This window comes from Anas platyrhynchos, chromosome 2 (genome assembly GCF_047663525.1).
Source record: "Anas platyrhynchos isolate ZD024472 breed Pekin duck chromosome 2, IASCAAS_PekinDuck_T2T, whole genome shotgun sequence".
NCBI classification, from domain to species: domain Eukaryota; kingdom Metazoa; phylum Chordata; class Aves; order Anseriformes; family Anatidae; genus Anas; species Anas platyrhynchos.
In genome coordinates, this window is record NC_092588.1 from 18,721,107 (window position 1) to 18,746,232 (window position 25,126).

The 25,126-nt window shown below is 40.6% G+C and overlaps 1 protein-coding gene across 7 annotated transcripts in view; it reads left to right on the forward strand.

Moving 5' to 3' along the window:
* The first annotated feature begins 1,456 nt into the window (after nucleotides 1–1,456).
* RSPO2 (R-spondin 2) overlaps nucleotides 1,457–25,126 on the forward strand; it is a 115,295-nt gene continuing 91,625 nt past the window's right edge. For 2 of the 7 annotated variants that reach the window (XM_027452603.3, XM_072034381.1), the window contains exons 1-2: nucleotides 1,457–1,655; nucleotides 2,154–2,486. In XM_027452603.3, coding sequence (XP_027308404.1) covers nucleotides 2,357–2,486 — 130 coding nt within the window. In that variant the 5' untranslated portion in view covers nucleotides 1,457–1,655; nucleotides 2,154–2,356. Of the gene's footprint in view, nucleotides 1,656–2,150; nucleotides 2,487–25,126 lie in introns of those variants that run through there. The other 5 variants (XM_027452602.3, XM_038175297.2, XM_027452600.3 and 2 more) reach the window with 4 other exon arrangements.

Sequence of the window (25,126 nt, forward strand, 5' to 3'; positions counted from 1 at the left end):
GCCCTGTGTGGGTGCGGAGTGGGACCTCATTCACTGAAACCTCTCAACAACAGTTATCATAAATACAAATTTATCATCAGAAGCTATTATTCTGTACTTTGATGTAATTTTTAGAAGTCTTCATATTTCATGCTAGCAGTTGCATGAGTACAGCGCTGCTCCTGTGCTCCAGGTAGGTGTAAAGCAGGGCAGCCCGGGGCTTACAGCACTGCCCAAGAACTTGGGAAGCCCAGGATCAAGTTTTGACTCTGCCACACACCTGCCTTTGGGTTTCAGGCAAGTTATTCAGCCTCTTTCTAACTCACTCTTCTGCTGCCAACTGAGCACCGATGCTTCTCTGTGTTAGAGGAATATTACGCTGCTAAATGCAGTCTCAGGACAGTATGGCAAACACCATACAGCCAAACGTCATCTCTCTGTGGTCAGGTTGTCCAGACCACAGCTGAAAAGCCAGCGTGGGTCTAACGGGATTTATTAGCTCAGGCACAGTGCCATGTGAATGCAGTTGCGCTGCTGCTCTGGAAAGAGTACATCTGCTTTTGTGAGCCCCTGGCTGGCTGTGTCCCGAGGCAGCTCAGGGATTTCAGCACCGCGTTCCCAGAACCAGAAGTGTCGGGTGGAGGGGAAAAGAGACCCCCAGCAGAGAGCCAGCCCAGGGTGTGCAGGAGCTGGCTTGGTGCTGGCTGTGCCAGGCCCTCGCTGCCTCCCCACTTCATGCACCTGCTCCCTGTCACCCCATGTCCCGTGGGGTTCGTGGGTCAACCCCAACAGGTCCAGCTCTACAGCTGAGAAGCCCACGGTCTGCCGGTACCCGTGGTGCTGTGGGGAAGCAGAGAAATCAACGTGTCCCAGATGTGGGGTCAGTTTAGCTGATGCTATGAGGAGTTAACAGACCCTCATGGATCCGAGCTAAATGCATCCAGAACCTCCTGGGTGCTTCCTCGCTTCATCCTCGCTTGTCTGTACTGTTGGGTCCCCGCTTACCAGGGAAACAGAGTGCTTTGCCAAATAGAGATATGGCTAGAAACCGCTAGAAATCGCTCACAAAACTTATACTTCAGGACTTCATGAGCGATTTTCCCGGGATAATGAAAGTGGTGTTTCAACGAAGAGGCTTGGGAGGTTGCGAGATTGTAGGAACCTGGCAGGAAAGAAAAAAAAGAGGGGAAAATAAACGGCTCGAGGTCTTAAAACCAGGGATGAAAGAAGGAAACAGATTTAATTACCACACACTGCGGGAAGGAGAAAAGGGGTGGGAGAAAAGGAAAAAAGAGGGAGAGAAGCGAGCGGGACGAGGTTTCCCGAAACAGCTCAGGGCGAGGACAGGGCGGCGTTGCGGGGAGCGGGAGCGAGCGGCGGGGCCGGGAGCAGCCCGCGGGGGGGGGCTCGGGCAGGGCTGGGCGGGCGCTGGGGGCCCCCGGGGCTGCGGAGGGCGGGGGCGCGGCGCCGGGCGGCGCTAGGGCCGGGCGGCGGGGCGGCGGGGCGGCATGGCTGGGAGCACAGCACCACCTACGTCCCGCGCATCCCCGCCGAGCCCGCACGGCCCCGCTGCCCGCGCCGCCGCGGCCGCCCCCCGGCATAAAAGGGGCGGCCGGGGGGGGGACGCGCACCGGCGGCCCGGTTTGCCGCCGAGAGGAGAGGATAAAGAGAGGAAGGTGGGGTGTTTTGTGTTGTAGTCTTTTTTTATTAATGTTTTATTTTATTTTATTTATTTTGGAGGGGGGACACAGAGCTTGCATGTGGCCCGGAGCTGTCGCCCCGTCGGGGCTCCGACGGGGCGAGCTGGCGGCGGGGCCGCCGGGGGAAGGCAGGGGAATAGGGGATAGGGGATAGGGGATAGGGGAGGCGGCTTCGCCCCGCCGTGCCCGAGACCTGGGCGAGTGTGGGCGGGGTGCGCCCCCGCGCCGGGATAAATAGCGCCTTGCCTCGCCTGACAGCCCGGCCCCGGGGCGCACCGGGGAGCCGGGAGGGAGCGAGGGGGAAAAAAAAAAAGAAAAAGTTGGGGGGCTCTCTGGGACTCCGCTCCCGCCGGGACTTGGCTTTTTATTTGCTATTTGTTATTATTTTTTATTTTTTCACCCACGGGGAGAAACAGAGGAGGGGGAGGACGAGGGAAGCCCCGAGCCCAGCTTTTCCCCGCTCTCTCCCCGCAGCGCAGGGGCGATGCTGGAAGCCGCCGGGAGGTCGCAGCGTGCGGGAAGGGGGGTGAGAGGCGAGTGAGCCCCCGCCGGGCCCTGCGGCAGCCGCCGAGCTCCGGCGCCCCCTCCCCGGCCGCCCGCAGCCCCGCACCGGCCCCCGCCGCCCCTCGCCGCCAGAGGAAGGGAGGGAGGGAGGCTGCCCAGCCCAGCGGCCCAGGATGCAGTTTCGCCTCTTCTCCTTTGCCCTGCTCATCCTCAACTGCATGGATTACGGCCACTGCCAAGCCAGCCGCTGGAGACGCAGCAAGAGAGGTGAGCGGGGGCTCCCGCCGGAGGCACCCCGGGCAGGTGAGCCCGGCCCCCGGGGGGCGGTGAAATTGGGGGGGGACACACCGTGTTGGGGACTCTGAGCCCCGACGGGGACCGCCGCTGCCAACGCCGTCGGGCTAGATGTTCGTCCCGGGGGGGCAGTTAGCCCTCACCCCGAGAAGCGACCCCGAGAAGCCGTCGGGGGTCTCCCCAGGGGGCTGCAGTGTCCCCGGTGTGCTCCGCGGACACCGTTCAGGACGCCCCCCGGTCCCTCTCCGCGCAACCTGAGGGAACCCCGCGGGGCGCAGGGCTTAAGGGGGAGTCGTGGTCGCGCAGGGGGCTTGGGCTGAGGGGGAGCCCCGGGAGGGATCCTGAGCCCCAGGGTGCGGGTCCGGGCGGCTCGGGCGAGATGCTGGAGCCGGGCTTGCCGGAGTTGAGCGGGCGGAGCGGTGAGATGTGCCAGTACAGCACCCATGTGGACAAAAAGGTTACTGCAGCTCTGCCCTAGCTGTCAGGGCTATCGGGGGCTCCCGTTTGATTCCTTTTTTTTTTTTTTTTTTTTTTTTTTGGGGGGGGGGGTTGGCGGTGATTGACCTTCGGTGTAAAATGTTTTTTATCATTTGCATATCCGAATTATTCTGTTGCCCCTTTTCCTGTGCTTTTCTGGGCCGTGTCTCCCCCCCTGTTTCTAAAGTTAACTGGAAATCAGGTGGCTCCACTGCCAAGAAACTGGGATTTCTCACCAAATTGTGCTAAAGCCTTCCTTGGAAGGGGAGGGAGCTGACATCTTCAATGTTAAGCCAGTACAAAACTTGCAAAAGGAAAATAGTTTGCACTTTCATGCATGTGTAAGCCTCAGAGTGGGTACAAATGCAATTGCAAAGCAATTTGGTTTTGATGGGTTTTCAACAGATGGTTTCCAGAATTTAATTTTTGTGTGTGTGGCTAAAACGATAGCAGTCCTTTAAAGTGACCAGGCTATCTGTGCTAACAAAGGGGATACTGTGTCTTTAATTAAATGTGGAACTACTTAGAGTGCTGGCTAGACAGCGGAGGGTGATAGTGGTATTTCTGCTTTACAACAGAGCTTAAGGATTGCATTGTGGGAGTACTGAAATGAATAGACATCTAACTTGAGTTGTGTGAATTGTCCTCCTGCAAAAACTTAAGCTGGTTTTAATTGATCTCATGTTCGCTGATTGATCTTAGACCAATTGTTGTGCTTGTTGAACAACTGGCTTTTCCAAAGGAGATTGATTTAAATTAGGTTTTAGTTTAGTTATTGGATAAATAACATCGGTATTGACAGTTGACTTACTGGCACTGTTTTGTGCTGTCACCTTAGGGTTTTGGTTCGTGCTTTGAAGAATGCAGTCTTTTCCAGTTAATAAGCCTAAAGAAGTAAGCACAGCCAGTTTTAAGTACTGAAAGCAAAATCTAAGAATGTATTCAAAACTGTAATAGACATTTGCCATGACACATGCAGTCTGAAGTAATGCTTTCATACAGGACTCAAAATTCCAATAATTTCACAATTTTTCCATATCCCATCTGCAAATAATCAGGCATTCACTGTGGGGTACTGGCAGTTAAAATTTCTCTGGCATTCTGTTTTGTCTGTTACATGATCTCAGATGCTCCATAATATCATTTTCTTAATGAAATAAAATTTTTGGCATAGATTGAGTCTCCTGTGCGGTAGAAATCGATTGCATTCAGTCTGGAATCACGGCAAATATCACGTGTAGCTGACTTTTTTCTTTTCTGAAAAGCAGTTAAATTGCATACCATAAACTTTAAGTATATATATATGCCTGTGTTGGTGTGTGTGTGGAATACTCTAGTAAACAAGAATTTAGTAAATCTGAGTGGACATTTCCAGACCTCTGTATCCCCTTCTGCTTTCAACTCTTTCTCAAACCAAGGCATGCAACAATGCAGTAGAAGGGGAACAAAAAAATATCTGTGCTTAGAATGTGGATCCTACCTGGCATTGACTTTTGCTTTGTTAGTCAATGCCACAATCTTAAAAGTTACTCTTTAAATACTTCACAATCAACAGATTCTGCTAGCTCCACTGCTCGACTTAGTTACTTTTGCAGCTCATTTAAAACACTGCTTTGCCTAGTTCATTCAGACCGGAGCCCGTACTTCCCTCAAATCACTCTAGCAACTTCTCCCTTTGGAAGTCTCCATCCTAAGAAGGTGATTATGGTGGCTTGCCTTTCTTTCAGAAGCTATTTTAAAATATACTTAAGGGTTTTATACCATAAAAGTCAGTAGTCCAATTTCACAGCTAGTTTATTTAATATCAAAGCACCTTCTTTCCTTTTCTTGTTTAATTGTATAACTTGATTTCTCACTTCTTTTAGATACCTATTCACTTGCTCACTTCAATGAAAAAAATTAATCTTTTCTTTGGATTTCTCTTTCTCTTTAGGAATCAGTATGAGCAACTTCATGTCTTAGCACTTCACTAAGTCATGAGAGACCAAGCATGATTCTCCTCCTCTTTGAGAACTGAGGAGAACAACTTTCCTAAACTTGAGATCCAAATGGTGGTATGTAGAAATAAAGACTGTCAGCCTGGTTTACCAGGAGGAGCAATGGGTTTCTGCAAAAGCATCAGCTGAAAAGAATATAGGTTTCATTGTAAACAACCACCAAAAATTAGTTGCTAAAAGAATTCTCTAACAAGAAAGTCAACACGGTAGCAGTGTCTGCATTGACAGGAAGACTTTGTAGTACAGAGAGACTATCTGGAGTTGATGAGACCACTGCTGGAACAGCAAAGAAGGGCACATTCATATGGCAATATTGGAATTTTCTTGCAGATCTTGGATATAAGTAAAGCTGTGAGTGTAGGAATTTTCTCTCTAATTAATTCATAAGAGTTTGTACTTAAGGAGTGTGATAAAGGTTGCCATAAATACTCATCCTCTGGATGTTCTCACACTGTGCTGGATGTACATAAAGAAAGGGACTACATCTGTGGCAATATGTGAATGGTAAGTAACAATTGTGATGGCAAAATATCCACAGGCAGAAATAGGAGAGCCTGGGAAGGGAAGCTTCCTCAAGTGTCAGTGACTCAATATAGCTCTTTGTAGGGTGTTCATAGGATTACATGCATATATGGAGGAACGTAGTTGCTGGAATCAAAATTATGCGGATTAAATGTGTATCACCTTAATGGAAGATGGATATCTTGACCATGCAGTGGTAATTAATTTGTTACATGGATTTTCAACTAGAGGAAAACTTATTTAGATATAAGGGCTGTAACTTTCCTAATATGCTTGCCTGAGAAGCAGGTAATCTTGGAGCCCTTCTCAGCTGCATGGGAAAAACTGAGGATTTGATCCTTAGGAAAAAGAAACCTGTGCTGGAAATAGCTGATTAAGGTAAATACCACATCTGTTTTTACAATAATTTTACTGACTCCAAAGAGCAATGTACTACCTTAAACAACAAAAAATCATACAATAAAGAATATTTTTTCATTGTCTAATAGTATCCAAACATCTTATTTGATCTAACCTCCTCTCTTTGAACTTGAAATGTGTTACATTTGGAGGACAGTGAATTTTTTGTCTGTAGATCAAGGCTTAAAATCCTACTAGGAAGCTGTACTTTGAACTCTATGTTTTCCTCAGGTTGTACATTAAATACTCGTAACAATTTGTAAAAGACATGTTAACACTTTCTGGAGTGATTACCCAGGTACCTGTGAGCAGTAGAAGGTAGCTTCCCTTTTTCAATCCTTCAGTCTTACCACTTAGGATAGTTAGTTACGAAACATTATTTATATACTCATCCTACTACATGAGTAAGAATATCCTAATACTGAAACTGTTGAAAAGTCAATCTGTAAAATTTTTGGCTATGTATGCTCTCTTGCCTGGTAAGTCTGAGGAAGCTTCTTGAACTTCAGCAAAAGCCAGAACTTCTGTGTGAATGAAGGAATAACGAACTAGGTAACGATGCACAGTGCTGAAGTGGATTGTGAAGATTTGCAGAAGGGATGCTCAAAATGCCAAGAGTGGGATTTAGATTGAAAGTGGACATCTAAGTTCAGATGTTTGATTCAGTTGCCTCAAGTAGACTTCTAGTGCTGTCTGTGATATTTAAGATGCCCTTCTGTGCCTGGAAAGTTTGACAGGTGATGTACTTGACGTCCTGGAGCAACAACTGGAGACCAGGCAGGATAGCGTTGGAGCAGGTCACATGCATCTAACACCCTGAGGTGTTTTGAGGCTTGTTATGATGAATGCTGAAAATGGGGAGCACATAGCATAATACTGATGTATGTATGCTTTTCCTTTCCTGTATGCATCCATTTGTCTTCCATTATAGGTCACTTGGAGTGAGGATACTGGGCTAGATGGGTGTCTGGTCAGACATAGTAAGTCTATGCTTTTATTATTTTGTATTAAAACCTGTAGGAAGATTTTCAAAGTGCTCTTCAGTGTGATGAAGGACATATTTATCTGCTTGACAGCTTTGGTTTAACTGTTTGCCTTCCAATTTTGGGGAGTATGCTTCCTAGGGCTTAACTGAAACCTGTTGCTAGAGCATGTCAAAATTCATGACAAATACCTAAAGTGAGGGTGCTTACTAATTAGGGATGATAAGGTCATAAAAATAAGAATGTTGTTTCACACTTAAATGTATTTGCTACAGTATACAGGGCTGTGTAATTAATATGATAAAGTAAACTAGCACGGTGTTGTTTTATATAAGTTGCTTTTATTGAAAAAATATGATGTTTTTAAAAGATAGAATGTGGAAGAGGTGATCAGTATCAAAACTGAAGGCATAAAGAAAGAGAATGGTCTTTCTTTAAACTTTTTTGTTTTGTTTCATTTTCTTTCTCTCCCTACTTCTGCCAAAAGTCTGACTATCCCATGGAGGTCTGCATTTCATTTCTGATCATCTAGGTATTTTTTTTTCATTACTAAAAAAAAAACTTTAGCTATGTAAGTTGATTTGTTTTCATAGATTAGAGGGCAATGTCTAGTCAAACCTGCAGATCATCACAGGTTGCGTATTTTTCCCAGTGGACTGTACATCAAAGTCATAAACTTGTAGCTGAGTCATAACATCCCTTTCCAAAAATGCATCCTTGATTATAAACTGTGGGGGTGGAATTCAGGTGACTACACATTATTATCTGCAACAGAAACGTCTACGTTTTCTTTTAGAATGGATGGAGTGTTAGTCAGTGGGGCCTGTGGAGCTTTTAGTACAATTTAGTTCACCCTATAGTAGATGTCTGCCTTTGATCAGATAAAGCATTCCCCTAACTCAATAAAATTTAAATAAGATGAACATTTGCCTCTATCTATAATTGAAGTGTAATTCAGATATGTATTGTTGGCCTCTAAGGGAAGCTGAAATCAACACCAAATGAGAGGAGATGCACCACATCCAACCTTCTGACCTTTGCTATTAAAATTACATGTTGGTGCAGCTCTTTTAAAGTTAACAGATACAGTCCCTGAAGAATTTATTTTGTATTAGTTGTCTGTTTGATTTTTAGATATATAATACTAAATTAAATAACTTTTTTCCTCACATATGCCCTCTCTTTTAACCTCAAAGATTTGTTCAGGCACAGTTGGAGAACCTTCTGGTATTTGTCTAGACTCCAAGTATTTGCTAATCCTTTTCTTGGTGAAAAGCATGACTTCATATATGTTGGCTATTGATAATGCACAAGTGTAACAGCTTGATCCTTTCATCACAGGCTGCTTTAGACACCAAAATTAGGTGCTGCCATGGTGTGTATACTCATTATCTGTGTAGTGTTTGTTCAGCAGATGCAATGCTTTGGAAAGCATTATTTGGGTGCTGCAAAGTTGCTTTATGCATGTGCAGTGAATCTATTGCTTTCTGGGCAGTGGTATTGGGTTTAAAGCCTGTTAAATCTCTTCCCAAAGAATTGTAGGTGTAGTGTGTGGAAAAAGGGTTGTGAAGAGAATTCAGCCATAATAAAGTTGGATTCTGACCAATGCACCTTACTAAGTGAAGTGTCAAGTGGATCCTGCTTCTGAGCACCATCAGACAGATGTGGAGTTTGGGTTGTACAGCTACTGCTCCTGTCTACACAATGGCTTTGTCCAGGTAGCTCCATGCATTAAGGCCATTTTTTGACCAGGGTTTATTTTTTTACCTATTAAACTTCATATATCTGTGGGCAGTAAGATAACTTTTGGGTCTGAATTGAGAAAAAAGTGATGCAGCTATGTTTCTCTGATTCAGCTGTTGCATGGTTTACCATGAGGTGAACAATCCTGTCCATTTTCACTAACACTTCTCCAAAACTCTGAGGAGAAGTGAAATTGAAACAGATCAGGGTGGTGGCCTCTCCTGTGTGTGCTCCCCCATAGGTAGATAACGGTGCATCTGGGTGTCAAACACAGGAGAGGCAAGAGTGAGAGTCTGATGGAGAGAATTGAATGCCACCTTTCCAATATAGTTTCTCCATGGAGATGGGAAAGGGGGAATTACAAGAAATTGGTGTTTGTATGTCGTGTATGTCAAAAGTATATAGCTGAAATGAAGGTTGATATCCTGAGCATGGGATGGAGGCAACCACTGTAACTCATCATGTGATGGAGTCATCACAATCACAATACTACTTACTGTAGATTTTCTGACATCCTGTGCAACTAGAAGGTTTTGGGAATTTAATTGTATGTCTTTAATTTTGGATTGCCCCATCTCAGCACCTTGATTTCAAACATATGCACACCTCTGAGCTTCATCCATCAAACTGTGGTCCATGGAGCAGACGTCAGCATTTTATGTACAAGTATACATCATCCTTATGTTAGTACTTAAATACTCTTGAAGACAATGCTAGCATGAATCTATGTGGCTTTGTGCTACTTTATTTTGTTGGAATTCCTTGTTGTTTAAATGACGAGTTGTCACTTCAAATTTCATTTTGGGTGGTAGCGTGGGGAAGATATTGGTGATTAAATTTCCGGGCCTTTCCTCTTAAACTTGAGTGTACAAATTGTAAGGAGTGAAAGAATGTAAATAAAGGAATAAAATAGTAGTATGAGCAAAAAAGTGATTTTTCTTAAGATATCTTAAGTACCCTGGTTACATAATCACAAAGAAAAGGGAGGTTTTTAAGATTCCATTTGTCAAGATGTGGTGAACAGTACAAAGATATTAATGATTTCTGCTTCACTATAACAGGAGAAGCTTGTTAAACATCTTTTGATAGCGTGCAGTTTGGTATCCAGTAATTAAGCATGGCATCCATTAATTAAGCGGTTATGTATTTCTTTTTGAAATACTGATTTCAGTAGAACCAAATACTTGATGTATCTGAGAAACTTTGTCCTTTTATAAGTGAATGGAATTTAAGCTATCCACTCCTTTTGTTGTTATTTTGTTTTTACGGGATGGTGTTTGTCTGGTAAGGTACCAGACAATACCATACCAGACCATAATAAAGTGTGATTAATTACAGCCAATATTTAGAACAGGCATGCAATTCTGTAATTACATTTAAGAATAAACACTATTAATATGAACACTATTTGAAGAGGGCACCAGCAAATATCATATATGGTTAATATAGATTCAAAGTGCTGTAAAAGTCAGTCTAGTAAAATTTTACTGTGTTTAAATAATAATTTTTGCTCTCTGGGGTTTTTAAAATGTAATACCTGTGCCTCTGTGTATACTGGGAAAAACTACAGATATACACTGTAGAGGGACAACAGCTTTTCTGATAGAGAATTGCAGTGGTGCAGCAAAGTATAAACTTCCTGATCCAGATATTATTTTTTTTTTCCAGAGTTGAAATGCTGGCTCAAATATGTTACAGACAAATATATACTCTGCACTAATGCATGGTCTCTTCAGCCGTATGGCTGCCACCTTTGAAATACCAAAAAAAAAACCCAAAACAGCCACATCAGACAAATGGCTGTTGTGCATTCACAGATTAATCTGCACATGTATAGCAGGGCTGACAACAGCCAGCATGTCTGTTCTGAAATTTGCTGGGCAGGTTGGAAGCCACTGAAACAGCAACTATGCTTAGCAAAGATAGGCATTACCGACTTGCACATTTCTTTTTTCAATTGCTGCAAAATTTTTGATAGATATGTTTTTATTATAAACCTACTGACTTTCCTGTTGAATCTACTGGCAATCATGTAGCTAACACTCTTTTGAATGGGAATCATGGTTTAATCATCTTTCACATTATCTATAATGAGGTAGCATTTAAGGATCCCAGATACGATGGGGCTGTGTAGTGTTGGCATTACTTAGACAACAGCCAAGGAAGAAACCCTGAATTGAAGTCACCAGAGCAGAATCTAGGCTGGATTTCCCCCCACTAGCAGAAATGTTCTTTGGCCTTTCATGACAGCTAGTTCAGACCTGGTCTATGTCTCACTTTACACAGTGCATGCTAATAACATGATGGGCATGGACTCAGTTTTGACTCCGCAAAAGTAACTGTAACTCAGCAGGAGCACTATAATGCCTCCAAGATGCCTTAGGTTGTGCTTACAACATGAGACAGCAGCTTCTTGTTTCAGTTTGTTTAAAGTTATTGCCTGTTATTGCAAAATACTTTAAAATGGCCTCTGTGTTGAGATGCTTCGCTCTTGCAAGGGATGTAAAAGCAAATAATGTTTCATGGGGTGTTGGATTATTTATCTAGCCTCATGGAATTATGTGTTCTAATACCTTCATCAGGAGCATTCTCAGTAGGTGGTTTCACCTCTAAATTTGGCCTTCTGACTTCTCCAAAACAGCCAGTCTTGTTTCCCCTACTTTGCTGAACTGCCACTTGTGAGGAAAGTTGACGTGAGGAGGGACGGAACCTTTCGTAGCAAGGTGTTTGTGTGTCTGCGCTCTGGTCATCTACTCCTGGGGCAACAGCTGATGGTGGATGTTAGATAGGCTCCTGGGCCATCTGAGTGTACATGGTCTAGATGCTTGTCTCCTTTGGTGGTTTTAAGATGTTCAACAAGTACTGACTGCACATGGACAGGTCATGTGGAGCATGCTTGGGATGTATGCCTGGCATAGTACAGAGCGGGGAAGCCTGCCATGCTGGTATGTGGGTACATGCCAGATCCCAGAGGCATTGCTTTCATTGTCAGTCTGTCCATGTGTAAAAATTTTGGTTAACACATGTATGCATCAAAGACAGTGGTAACTAAATAAATTCCTGTTTTATGCAAACGCGAAGCAGTGTTTCGGTATGAAAAAATTAATGATATGGCAATATGGGAGTTAGTAATTTAAATGTACTTTTAATTTGAAGGTGCTTCTGAGGAGGTATTATAGATTAGGTTGGATATTAGGAAAAAATTATTTGCCAAAAGGGTTGTTAGGCATTGGAATGGGCTGCCCAGGGATGTGGTTGAGTCACCATCCCTGGAGGTCTTTTAAAAGATGTTTAGATGTAGAGCTTAGGGATATGGTTTAGTGGAGGACTGGTTAGTGTTAGGTCAGAGGTTGGACTCGGTGATTTTGGAGGTCTCTCCAACCTAGATGATTCTGTATTTTGGGTTCCAGCTGTATTTCTCACAGCAGCAGTGCTGTCTGCAGGACTGCAATGACTTCACTGATGCTGAGGTGACAGTGGTCATGGTTTCTTTTTTAAGCTAGTAAAACCACATAAGTGCTCATTGTAACTCTTTTATTCAGTCTCAGATATTGCTGGACTTCACTGTTGGCCTTCAAATTTTTTTTTGAGGAAATACATTTTAGGAAATACTTGCAACTGGAAAGTTGCAAAGTAAAATGAGAAAAATTACAAACACATTTTTAGTTTTTTTTTTTTTTTTTTTTTTTTTCCTAAACAGCTACCTATGGTGTTTTCTATACTTATGCAAGTTCGCTGTGTTCGGTTTATGTTTTCTACAATAATTACTATTCTAAAAACAAACAAACAAAACCAGAAAACTATTAACTGCTTCAATGCAATTTGTGTGCTGTGAAACTGATAAGAATCTTGCAAAATCTTTCCATAAATATAACCTGTGGGCTAGCTAGTGCTACATGTTGTGTACCTCTACTGCTGTAAAGATTTGTAGTAGTAAAATATATGTAATTCCCAAGGGTCTCTCACTACAGCAGAGACATGGACATAGTGGAGAGAGTTCAACACAGAGCCACAAAGATGATCACAAAAACACAGAATATCCTGAGTTGGAAGAGACCCACAAGGATCACCATGTCCAACTCCTGTCTCCACACAGAAACACCCCAAAATCAGCCCACATGTCTGAGAGTGTTGTCCAAACACTTATTGAACTCTAGCAGGCTCGGTGCTGTCACCACAATGGGCTGTGGCGTCTCCTCCTTGGAGTCCTTCGGAAGCCGCCTGGACGTGGTGCTGGGTGCTGGGCTGCTCTGGGTGTCCCTGATTGGGCACGGGTGGTACCAGGTGGCCTCCAGAGGGCCTGGCCAGCCTCAGCCATCATGGGATTCTGGGAAAAGTATTTTGGTTTGGTAATGTCTTAGGTACCTAGCTTGTCCCTGTTTGGGCACAAGAAGGAGACAAGAAACATGGAGAAGAAACATGGGGAGCCTGTGCCCTTTAGGAATCCCTAGGATACATGCACTAAATCCTGTGCAGTAATAACCTTAAATTTGTTAAGAGTACTGAGCAACCTACAGGAGCTTCCTCATATTCAGTGGTGACACAGGAGTTCCCAGTTCTGTCATTTCTCCCCTCAGCAAGACTCCTTGGCCAGTAGAAGTCTTTAAATAGCACCTGTTCCACCTCTGACTTCCCTTCTCCCACCTATGTTAAAAGAAAATGAACAAACAAACAAAAAAACACAAATAGAACTGCACAGGGGAAGTGAGTGAAATGTAGGAGGCAAAACCAAAAAGAAGATGAAAACCTTGGTTTACCTGGGTGATTTGTATCATTTAAAGCTACTAAGTAACATACTAAGTAACATAAAAATCAGGTTTTCCATCATGTTAATTTTACATCATGGGAGTTCCTTGTTCCCCAATGTTTTTTTCTTTGTTTTATTTTGTTTTTTCTTTCCAGATAAATGTTTCTCCAAATACCATAGAGTGGCTTGTGAGTGAAATAATTAGGATACTGGAACTAACTCCACTCTCACACATTTTCTTGTAAGTCTGTGGATAATGAAAAATGGACTCTGGTGTAGTGAACACCACTGAAGTGGTGCTTGCTCTGGTGAATATTGCACTTGTACAATAGTACTGTCAGATCCTACAGAAAGAGTGAAAGTCAGGCATTTCTCTTATTTTAGAGCTGTAGTTCACTTTTCTAATACTCTATCTGAGAACTCAAACTCTTTTTCATTCCTTTTTGTTCTTTCCATCAGACTCCTGGAAAAAGTCTCGCTGCTTCCAACTTTTAGTTTTTGTAACATTAGCAGTGGCATAAATACATGTAGAGTTTTTCAGCTTTTGGAAAGGGGTTGAAATGTGACTCTATTAAACCTGAATCTGAAGACAGACTTGGTTTCGTATTGTTTTCTCTTAATAGCTTTCCAAGCAGCCGCTAAGTGAAACTACTGCATATTGAGCCTGGTGTAATATGAGGCTCATTGGGTAAAATAACATTAGTCTGTGCTACTTAAACACACTCTGGAAGGCTTAAGGAGGAGAGGAAGGAAAATATTTGAAGAGATCAACTGGGATGTGGTCGAATACAAGTAATGTCACCTGAGAAGGATTAGAATTTGCCAAAGCTTGACCTGAACGAAGACCTCCATTTAGGGCTTGTGTTCCTACCAGATGAGCTGTAGTAGTTTTTCCATGCATGGATTTCTACAAGCAATCATATAGTGAGAAAGTCGGGTGATTTACTTGGCTTCTGTGTCTTAGTGGCAGAAAACTTTAAAGAAAAAATTAAAGAAAAAAAAGAATCCCAGTTTAACATTCCTTCTCCTTATTAGCAGCAGCTGGCTTTTTCTAATTACTAAAGTCTTAACATTTTTTCATGTGCATTCTGTTGCTTTTATCCTTATCGGGAGCTCACTGTAAGCACTCTATCTGATAAACAGCTACACGTCATTCATATCTGTAGGTGGAGAGAGCTGAAAAAAAAAAAAGTGCATCACACCTCAAAATCCAAGAGAAGACTCAGTGGAATGGTTTGTTGCACAGGGGTATTTTTATCTATTATGATCTGTCTTTTTGGTAGTGAGGGGTCAGCCAACTCAGTAGCCTCATACTCTTGTTATTAAGAGTATAGCATGCCTGCTATGACGATCTTGAAAATCACTTTTTATTCTGTTTTGTGTTTTGGAAGTGCTTACAGCGCTTTCCCATGCACCTCTCTGAAGTGAAGGGTATCTCTTAGAGGTGTAATACCAAGTCCTGTTGTTATAAATGCCTGAGTTCCTCTATAAGGTAAAAGACAGGTAAAAGGAGGACAGGAGATGCTTAGTGCGTCTGAAAAAACAAATCACAATGAACTGGAAGAAGGCTAGAAGAAAACAAATGTTCACCACCACAGGCCATTATAGACATTCCTGCCAAGTCTTGTAGATCTGGCTATTGCAGGGTTACATGGGAAATCTTTTTATATGGAAATCAAAACAATTTACACTTAGAAAAATTATAGACCTTCACAGGAACTATTTTATTTTATGCTTTCATTTTTAGAGTCGAGTATGACAGGTCAGGAAAACTAGTGAAGATATGCATTTGCCTTTACCAACAAGAAGTTTCTTACACCTCTCTTTGAACCATTATTCACTGCTGCTGGAGTGAGTAGTGCTTTTGCTCAGTATATCAATTTCCATGTAAAACTTTAATTACAAAGTTCTTATTTTCATAGAAAAACAATATACATCAAATGGTATTTCATTCTAGATTTTTGTGAGGTTCAGCATAATATGTGCCTTTCAGGACTTGATTTTTCTTAAGAATACCTTAAGTCACAGTTAAGTCTAGCAGAAATGTAATGAGAAAAGGCACACAGTGAAATGCAGTGCTGTGGAGGAATAACATGTCTCTCAAGAGGCTTGTATTGGAATGATTTAATGTCAGAACCATTTAATATTATCCTTCTTTCTCATTTATGTCTCTCACTGCTAACTTCTGAAACTTTGGCTAAGCTTTACCCATTTTGTTTAGCCACAAACATTGTTGACTTGTTTTTCATCATTGCTTTTTACTGTGTTAATTCATTTCTTGATTTTTGTCATTCATGCTTAGTTTGTAACAGAAACAGTATCTGCTCTTTCCATGTAGAAACCATGTAAAGATCTCCATGATATTCTACTTTATGGAATAATTTCACTGTTTTGTTTATGTATGTTTAGCCAAGGAGAAATCCGATTAGCTGAATGTTTGATAGTATTCAAATACATCCTAGAGCTTTGCATTTTGTGTTTGATGTTCCATTTTATAGCTTTACTTAAATGCTCTGCAGGGATTGTGGTTTAGTGGTGAGAGCATGAAATTTGAATCCAAGGTGCCTGGTTCTCTTACCAACAGAGCTGGTCAGTATGTCTTAAACGTCAGATTCTTCTATCCCACCACCCCCATAATGGATTTTTTTTTTTTTTGTGCATGTCTGCAAAGAGTTTTTTTTCTCCTCTCTCCCTTTTTCCCCTATGTAAATAAATGTTGAGCATTCACAGCTTAAACAGGAACTGAATGTTTTTGTTTTGTTTCTGTGCCTCAGTTGCTCTGTTGCATAGTGTAGTGTTTTATCACACTGCATTTTAAATTGTATCAGTGATTTGCATTGCTAAGAGGTCCTAAAGTGTTAATCTCTAGGCATGTATACAGTTATTATGAAGGATAATAAGCACATAAATTAATTTCCTGCCTCCTCAGGTTTGTGAGCAAACACCTGCATGTAGAACGTTGCATCCATGCAAATGATCTAAGAGATTTAGAAAGGGTTTGTTCTGGCTGATGTGAAATCTTCTGTGTTCTCATGAGAAGATGTGTCCAGAAGTGTTTAAATGTGTTTTTATCCTGACACGTTTTACTAATTTTTCAGACACAAAGTATGAAACTCTTCATACGTAAGTAGTTATTTGCAGTAGACTGACTTAACAGCAGTGTGAACAATTTATATATGCATAAAGCCGGAATTACATCTTATTTCATATCTAAATAAGATAATTATATGGTTAAGATTTTGAAATGACAAAAGACTTGAGACACCTCAGACTTTAGCTGTGAGTATATTATCAAAGAGGCCTGCTTTTAGAGGTACTTAGCTGAACACCTTACTGATTTTTAGTATAACTTATCTGAAAATGGAAACAGATTAAAAAACTTAAGGCATTCTCAAAATTAAGAAATGTGTATTTCTTACATTAAGAATAGAAAATGTACATAGTGTATTTGTCTTTACCTCCTCAGAGCTGCCAGTGTCTTTCCTTTAATTCTTGAGTCCCTTATTATTCACATTAGGAACTTCATCTATGTAATGTGAGCCAAGTAGCTTTCAGCTTTTTATAAACATCTTACTTGCCTGTTTTTAAGACTGTATTTGCATTTCCACAGAATTACCGAAAAAATGAGTAGCCCCTTGCCAAATAGTAATTTCAGTTTCTGTTTGAAATGTCCTGAATGCTAAGCATGCAGAGTACACAGGTAAACTACATCTTGCTGTGATTTGATATGAAATACAGAAGCTCCTTTTTTTTTTTTTTTTTTTTTTTTTTTTTTATGCGACTTCTGCAAGATAAGGAGATAAAGCTATACGTATCTGAACAGCAAATGACTACATATGTTCCAATTCAAGATTTCAAAGTCTGGTCCATCATCTTTGTTTGATATCTCTAACTCTGATACCTTGGTTTGACAAAAGGGAAAATGACAGATTTGGAGGATGTTTTGAATGTGCTAAGTACAAGCAGGATGAAAAGCATAGTGCTGTTGGGATCGAATTAAAGTGAGATCCTGCAGTAAGCTGTGTATTTTTGTAGTGTGGGAATAGTGAGAGTTTGAGATGTCTTCTTTCATACATAAAATATAGAATACTAAGGATTAGACCTTCCAAGTTATAAACATCAGAACAAAATAGCAGAATATAGGTAGGAACAGAACTAGATAATATAGTTGAATTTAATTCTTTTAGGAGATGTACAGAGTCTGCATGATGGTTAAAACATGCCTCTTGGACTTTAAAGCAGGGTAGTTTCATTTGTTTAAACTGGTCTGTAGGTTCTTCAAGAGAAAGATATAGGAAGAATTCTGACCCTGCTAAAGCTGTGGCACATCCTCCATTGACCTTGGTGGAGTGAGAATATCACCACTGGCTCACTTTTGATGTGACTGTTGGATTATATATGTCTGTGAACAAACTTCACCATGATTTTCATGGTTTCTAGTATGACTGTTCCTTTGCTTGTTTGCACAGTACTTTCTATATCTTGCATGAGTCTTTAGGTACCTCAGAAGTAGCTGAGGTGATCTAGAAGACAAGTTGTTTGCAGTACTGAGCCAAACTCATTCCTAATGCTCAATGAAAATAAGAGAATAGGATTTCCTTCAGCTTTCTGAATTTTATTTACTCAGCATAGTTTTAGCATGTAAAATATTATGGGCATGAATGAGATTTAGTAAAACTCTCTTTTGTTAGCATTGTTTCAGATTTGGCAATAAACAAGTTGTGCCGTGTCCAGCCTCTCAGTAGATAGCTGCTTCTTATTTTATTAGAACAATTTGGCTCCTGACGTGAACTGTAGGCCCATTAATCCTGTCATATAGTGAATAGGATTGGAAAAATACAGGATGTAAATATGTTATTCATTATGCATTTTAATACCAACCAGATATATAGAGTGCATTCTAGAACATGGTAGTCAGAGTGTACTAAGCAACTAGCAAATTGTTGACAAGGCTCATCTGCTATTGGTTTATTTTGGGGTTAGGAGCAAAAAGCATTAAGAAATCTCAACCGTTTCACATTATGTCTTGATGCCTATCACATCTTGCTGGACATAGCTTAAATAGATAGGGCCAGTGGCTTTATTGCCTTCAGCTAAATATTCATTGAATCCAGAATTGAGGCAATTTAAAGAATGTGAAGAGTTCTCCAGTTAGTCTTACAAAAGAAAAAGATTCCTCAGTGATGAGAATAGCTATGTTTGACAGAGGGAATAATTAATATACATATAAATTTTACTCAAAGAAACAGTAAATCCAAGCTTGTCTATTTTACTGTGATCTTCTAATTTTGGACTAGTTATTCTTCCCAAGTTTAATGTGAGAGTTGCTCACTTCATTTAAGAAGTAGGAGAGAATTGATCCTATTGATCCTATATCATCCAATAAATGAGTCTTAAGTGTCATGAACATAATGGTCTCAACAGCCTTACATTAAGTCAATTAGTAAGTCTTATTCAGTTGGAAAATGGACTGCACCAACCTCTACAATGAACTGGTTATAGGAATGTGCTACAAGAAATGTGGTCTTTAAAATATCACTTGGCTTTTTAATTTAGATTAAAAAAAATAGGTTAACAACATGAGATGTTGGTGCCTTACATATACATTTTTAATTGTGTGCTTGTCTCTGAGATCAATTAATATCAAGTCACATGAAATCCCATGTATAGTGTTTTCAGTTCATGCTTCCTCCAAACATCGGTTGGGTTCCAAACTGGAAAGTATACTCTAGCTAATAGCCTATGTACTTTAATCTGTAGCTCATCTGTGAGAAGCGTGCATGTGGAAAGGAAGCTTGAAGGCCTTTGAACACAATTTTCATTTTTCCATGCAATGTTTTCCTCTTGGATTGGCACTAACACTGTTAAGGTGCTAGACTTCTGCTTTAAATTGGTGAAGAGCAAAATATTGATCAAGGGCCTTCATTATAAGTGACATTTCAAAAGTTGTACTGCAGAGTTTCATTCTGTTTATACTGAAAGCTCTCTTTCTTAATAAAGCTTCCCTTTCTGTCATATGGAGTTTGTCCTTAAGATCTTTCAGTATGTGGGCTTCCAGGATAGAGGTGGTATTTTGGGAAGATGAGAAATGATCCAGTGGATTTGGTGGAGGAAAATAGGAATGTTTTCCAGTGTGTATGTGGGGAGGCTAGGCAGAGAAATAGAGGTGTGGGGGGTAACGACACACTAAAACAAAACTTTTTCCTAAGAAGCGATCAACTTTCATTGAAAGCAATATTAGGTAAAAGGAAAAATAATTGCCAAATGAGACATCAGTGTAGAAGCTTACAAGCAGTCACAAAAAAACGGCATCTAATTAATTGATAAGTGATTTTGGGGTGCAGCATTTATTAGTGTGTTATGATCTCTTTGGAATGAGACTCCATGGAAATACACTAACAGCCTGTGCACAGATTCAGAAAACATTCCTGCATTTGAAGTGGTTTAGCAAAATTCATTTATCCATTAAATCAAGAATTGTGTTTAGGCTGCAGGACCTGATGGCCTACATAATGTGCACCGGGCTCCTAGCAGTCATATGTAAACTGTCTAATCACTCTCAGCTGTGTTATAACAAATAATTGGAAACTTAATATCTACCAGCAGTGGTACCTGTATCTGTAACAGTAGTAGACATTCCTCTTACTGTTTCTTAAAATAAAATAAAATAAAAAAGAGAGAAAAAGAGAGAGAAAACCCTCAGAAAAAAATGTTTAGGTTTCTTTACATTTCTTCTTGCTGCTACTGTTAAAAACTCCTTTTTACAGCTAGGCTGCCTTTTATCCATGTTACATTGTTTTCTTTGAACAAAAGCCAGGCCTTTTTTGGCAAGTACTTTGCCATTCGATCAACTGTCAGTAGAGAGAGATATGTGGAGACGATGATGATTTTAACAGGTCACTAATGTAGCAAAAGATGCTCCACCATGCTCCTGGATATACAGTTGCAATGCACTGTTCATTTTGAATCCCAAGGTGCTGTACAGTGGGCAACTCTATGTCTTGTCCACTGTGCTGGTTTTCATTTGGGTTAGAAGACCAGTAAATTCTTCTGCAACAACATTTGATATTACTCTGTGCTCACTATGTGTAGGTCTAAATGTGTGTGTGGGTTGCAAAAGCAATGAAAAAAATTGTACCCCATGTTCTGTAGAAAGATTGTTTCTGTTCTTGTAGTGTTATTTGATATACTGGAATTTTCCAGTTATTGAATTGTGGAACCCAAGTCTGCTGACATGTATTACAAGGCCTGGGAGAGTAGTCTGAAGGTAGTATTATGGTGGGCAGATAATATAGTTGTTCATTTCTTTTAAAAACATAAAGGACGCGTTTATGAGAAACATTTTGAATAGTTGAAGGAAAGTTGTAATGAGATCTCTTGAAAACTATCACTGCATAAACTTTCATTCTAACTCTAATATGAAACTTGCATCTGTAATGAGAAATCCTTTTTTTCCTCAACAGACGGGTCTGAGCAGATGTAACAATTTTGGTGTTCTATAGTTAGCCCAGTAATTAGCTGGTGATTGCTCAGCAAAGAATCCAACAAATCAAGAATACAAAGAATACAGTGACTCATCTAAGAACATTTGCTGTGCATTATAGTCCAATTGTTAATTCTTGGTTATATGATTACTGCATGACATATTCAAGGTTTTATAAGTACACAAAGGAGATAAAAAGGAAGAGCTGGTTTTAAAGGAAGGTCTTTTCTTGGTTACATGTCGAGATGATCATTCTCTTTCCCATTCAGAATAAAGCCAGCAAGGCCAAAAATAGGAAAGGAAAAAGTTGCAGTAGTGCTGGTGATGGTACCTGATGGGTTAAACTGGGAACCTTACATTCACCTAAGCCTGGCTTCAGCTTTGTTCGCAATATTTAATGTGCTGATAAGTATTGACTGCCCACATCTTCCAGCATATCGTCATCTGCTCCTGGTCTCCTCCTGAGCTGAGCCCAAGCCAGTGATGGGCTCAGTGAGACACAGGTCTGCTCAAATCCTTGTGTATTTGCATCTTCAGGGCCCTGTAACACTTCAGAGGCTGAAGGTGGGCATATGAGGAGAACAGTTTTAAATGTCCTGTTGCCTCTCTTGCCTCCCATTTTCAGTGTATCCATTTTTATTGGCCAGCATATCTGTGAGATACCACATTTGCTAACTATCAGATTCCCTTGGAATCATGGTGAAACCTCATAGTTCTTAGTGCATGATATTATTATGTTAAATTTAATGTGGTGGTCTAAATGAACTGAAAAATTGAAGTTTTCATTAAGACAAGGAAGCTACTTTACTTCCATTTACGTATTTTAAAATCTTTCTCCTTAGCTACTTGAGAAACTTACTAAACCCAATAGATCTTTTGTTTTAGCTGAATTTGCAAGCAATAGAATTCTGAGTAAAAATAAACAAGCCTTCCTGTCTTGCTTTCTTCTAGTTAGTTTCTGCTGTGAAGTTTTTGACTCAAAATTCATCCATGCGTAAGTACATGTGCAGGTGCAAAGCAGATATACTTTTTTGGATAACACTTAAGCTTTATTTCTTTTCTGTTTGTTACTTAGGTAGGATGCTCTGCAAGAAGATAGCCACTTGAACCTTGAGCATGCACCCTGACCCTTGCCTCTTGGGTTCTTCTATCATAGCCCTGATCTTGAAGCAGGGTCCCTGCAAGAATTTTGTAGGTTTGTGCTGAATTCAGGAGCTACATATAAGGCTGAGGCCTAACTGCTTTAATCAGGAAGTCCAAAAGAACATAGTAAAGAAAGGAATGTGGGAAAAGACGATGCGGGAATAAGTGTGCAGAACATGGCACTGAGAGGAAGTAGCAGCGAAAGCAGTTTTTACTATGGAAGAGGGATCAGTTGAGTTGATTAGTTTCATATGTCACTAAGATTCTTTTTTAAAAATATTTGTTTATAAAATTAAATGTAAATTCCTTACTTGGGAATACTGTGGTTGAGTATGGTTATGCATGTGTGACAGAAGATAGAAATGTATACTTAGAAAAAAAAAGCACAAAAAAACTGTTTAAAATGTCAGAAGATTTATAGGAGAGGAACCTCTTTGCTGACTTGTAACAGCAGCTAACTTGTGTGTCCCTGACTTGGTGTCAAAGTTCTTCGGTTCTCATCATGTTAATCTTTTGTTTGTTACAGTTAGCTGAAATACAGTTCTTGATGTTGTTCAAGTGTTAGGTGCTGATGACAAAGTCTCTACATCTTACAAATTGCATGCGATGTGTAGAACTCTTATTAATTGGTGGTGGAAGTTACGATCCATATTTTAAATAAGTAGCATAATACAGCCATTCAGAATTACACCACAAAAAAGAGAGTGTTTTAATGGACTCCATATGTCTGCTTTTAGAACTGGTTGAATAAAACTTTGCTATACCACATAATGGTAAACCATCAGTGCTATAATGTCTTTGGGGTCTTTTAAGAACCTTCTTTATAGACACACTTCTGACAAAGATTATTTCATTAATGGATTCAAGCCAACAGTATTATACTGTTACAATAAGCAGGCGTTAAGTGTTGGTTGCATTGTCCCTTTAAATTCCTAAAAACTGAAATGTAATAACCCTGCTCTTAAGGAAAACCTCATTTTAAACAAGTAGTTTTTCAGTACATCACTTGTATTTTAAAACACTTGTTACAATGCATATCTTAGTTTATCCTTTTTCAGAATAAAGACTAGGAAGGGTCTTTAGGAAGAATATATAGGAAATTATGGATATTGGATGTAGTCTTCCTGAATCAGTGACTTATTCATTTATTTTATGTAGAAAAGCTAAGAACTAGTTAGCTAGTTCTTTAAAGTTGTTTTGTGGCTGAGCATTTAAAAATACAGCAGTTCTATCAATCACATTTAAGAAACTAATGCTTGGCTATTAACTGGTAGCTAATGTAGGGTCACATTATGTAAGTGGCTAATTGCCTGTTCCCCAAATCCAAATAATGTTTACACCTGGGAGTATTTTCAGAGCCCACCGGACTTGGGCTACAAAGGTAGGGCCACACTTACATTGCCGCCCAGCCTAGCCACTTCTGTTGGGTGACACTTCATCTCACTGGCTTCTGCATCACCCTTCTTGTGGGGAGCATGTTAAAAGACCTGCAGCAATCCCTCCTTTGCTTCCACCCCTTAGGCACAGGCTGGTAAGGAACATCGGTGCCACACTGGGGAAGTGATTCTTGGCTTCCCTGGGCAGAGTGAGCAGTGCCAGCAGTGTGGCCCTGCGGCGCCTACAGCACCGGCTGCAGGAACCATCACCAGACCCTGAGCCTGGACTTCTGGGCCCTTGCATCACTGTACTGCTAACGAGGCAAGCCTGGCCCTTCTTGGTAGAAGAGAAGGGCCATGACTTTATTAAAAGGATATAGACAGGAATCTAATCTTTCAGCTTTTCATTGTGTCTTAAAATGACTCTTACAAGCACTATTCTGAAATGAATGTGTGTGCATGTAAATGTGAGAGCATACTGCTGAAGTTCTTGCTAAATTCTATCTATCTTGCTAAGTTAAGAAGTCCAAACTTTACAAAAAAAAAAAAGTACGTAGAAATGGACCTTTCAAAGACTTCTTAGTAAAACTAAGAAATTTAACTTTCATTTGGTATTTTTTTTCATATTGAATTAACTGCTTAGATTTGCTTAAAAAAGTAGACTGACTTTGAAAGGAGCTGTTTTGCTACTTGCAGGTCACCCTGTCCAAGCTGTATCCAGAACAGTTAGTCCTGTATATAGGGACAGACCCATGTTAGGGTGCATCTCCCACTTGTGTACTCCACATGGATGTTCACACTTCATCTCGTGACTGTTGCCTGTGGTTAAGTGTGGTGGCTTGGCCTAGGCTGGCTGCCAGATGCCCACTCAGCCACTTCTTCATCGATTTATCCTTTTCAGAACTGTTTTGTTATTTTTTCATAAGAAATACAGAACGAGCGACTATTGTTTACTCTTTTATCACAGGAATCCAGAGACTGGGTATTTAGAATCCCATTCTCTCACATCCAAAGCATTGGCAGTACTTGTTTTTGGGGGCTCTGCTCTTGGGCATTAGCACTTTTTTGAATGGCAACTGGAACTAATTAATCTACCAGGGCAAGTCCATCCACACATTTCAACAGAAAAACAGATTGCTGCTGGAAGGAAGAGAATGATATAGCTGTCAGTCAGAGGAAGGAGGGCTCTCATCTCATGGCAGTTTATTTTTTAAGTCCTCATTTCTGTTTTCTTAAAATGCTAATAATTAATTTACTTAGTTGCTTGTCAGCTCACTTTTGAAAAAGAGGTAGTTACTGTAGAAACAAACATCCGTTCGTTATTTCAGATGTTGGGATTTAATACATGCTCCCAGTTACCTTCTGCACATATGTAATACATTCTAGCTTTTTATAAGGCTGTTGGTTACAAATAGCTTTGAAATAACTACCATGCCTTCCAGCTATAAAATCCCGTAATAATTATTCATTATATCACCATCATTTTTATTATACTAAAAGTGATTCCCCTACAACTCCTCCCACATCAGAATGATATTGTAGAAGAGATTTCATTTGCCCTCATTAATTCAGGACTGTTCAACACTGCCGTACAGCTATATCATCTTTGTTTTAACAGAAACTGGATGGAGTGAGACAGCCACTCCATGAAACTTCAGTAATTGGATTCATGTTTAAGTAATGTGTGGGCAAAAAAAACCCTTCAGCTTCCTAGCTTAATTCTTTTTATTATCTGCATGTAATCTGAGTAGGTTCTAACTAGAAGTTCTCTGAGAATTA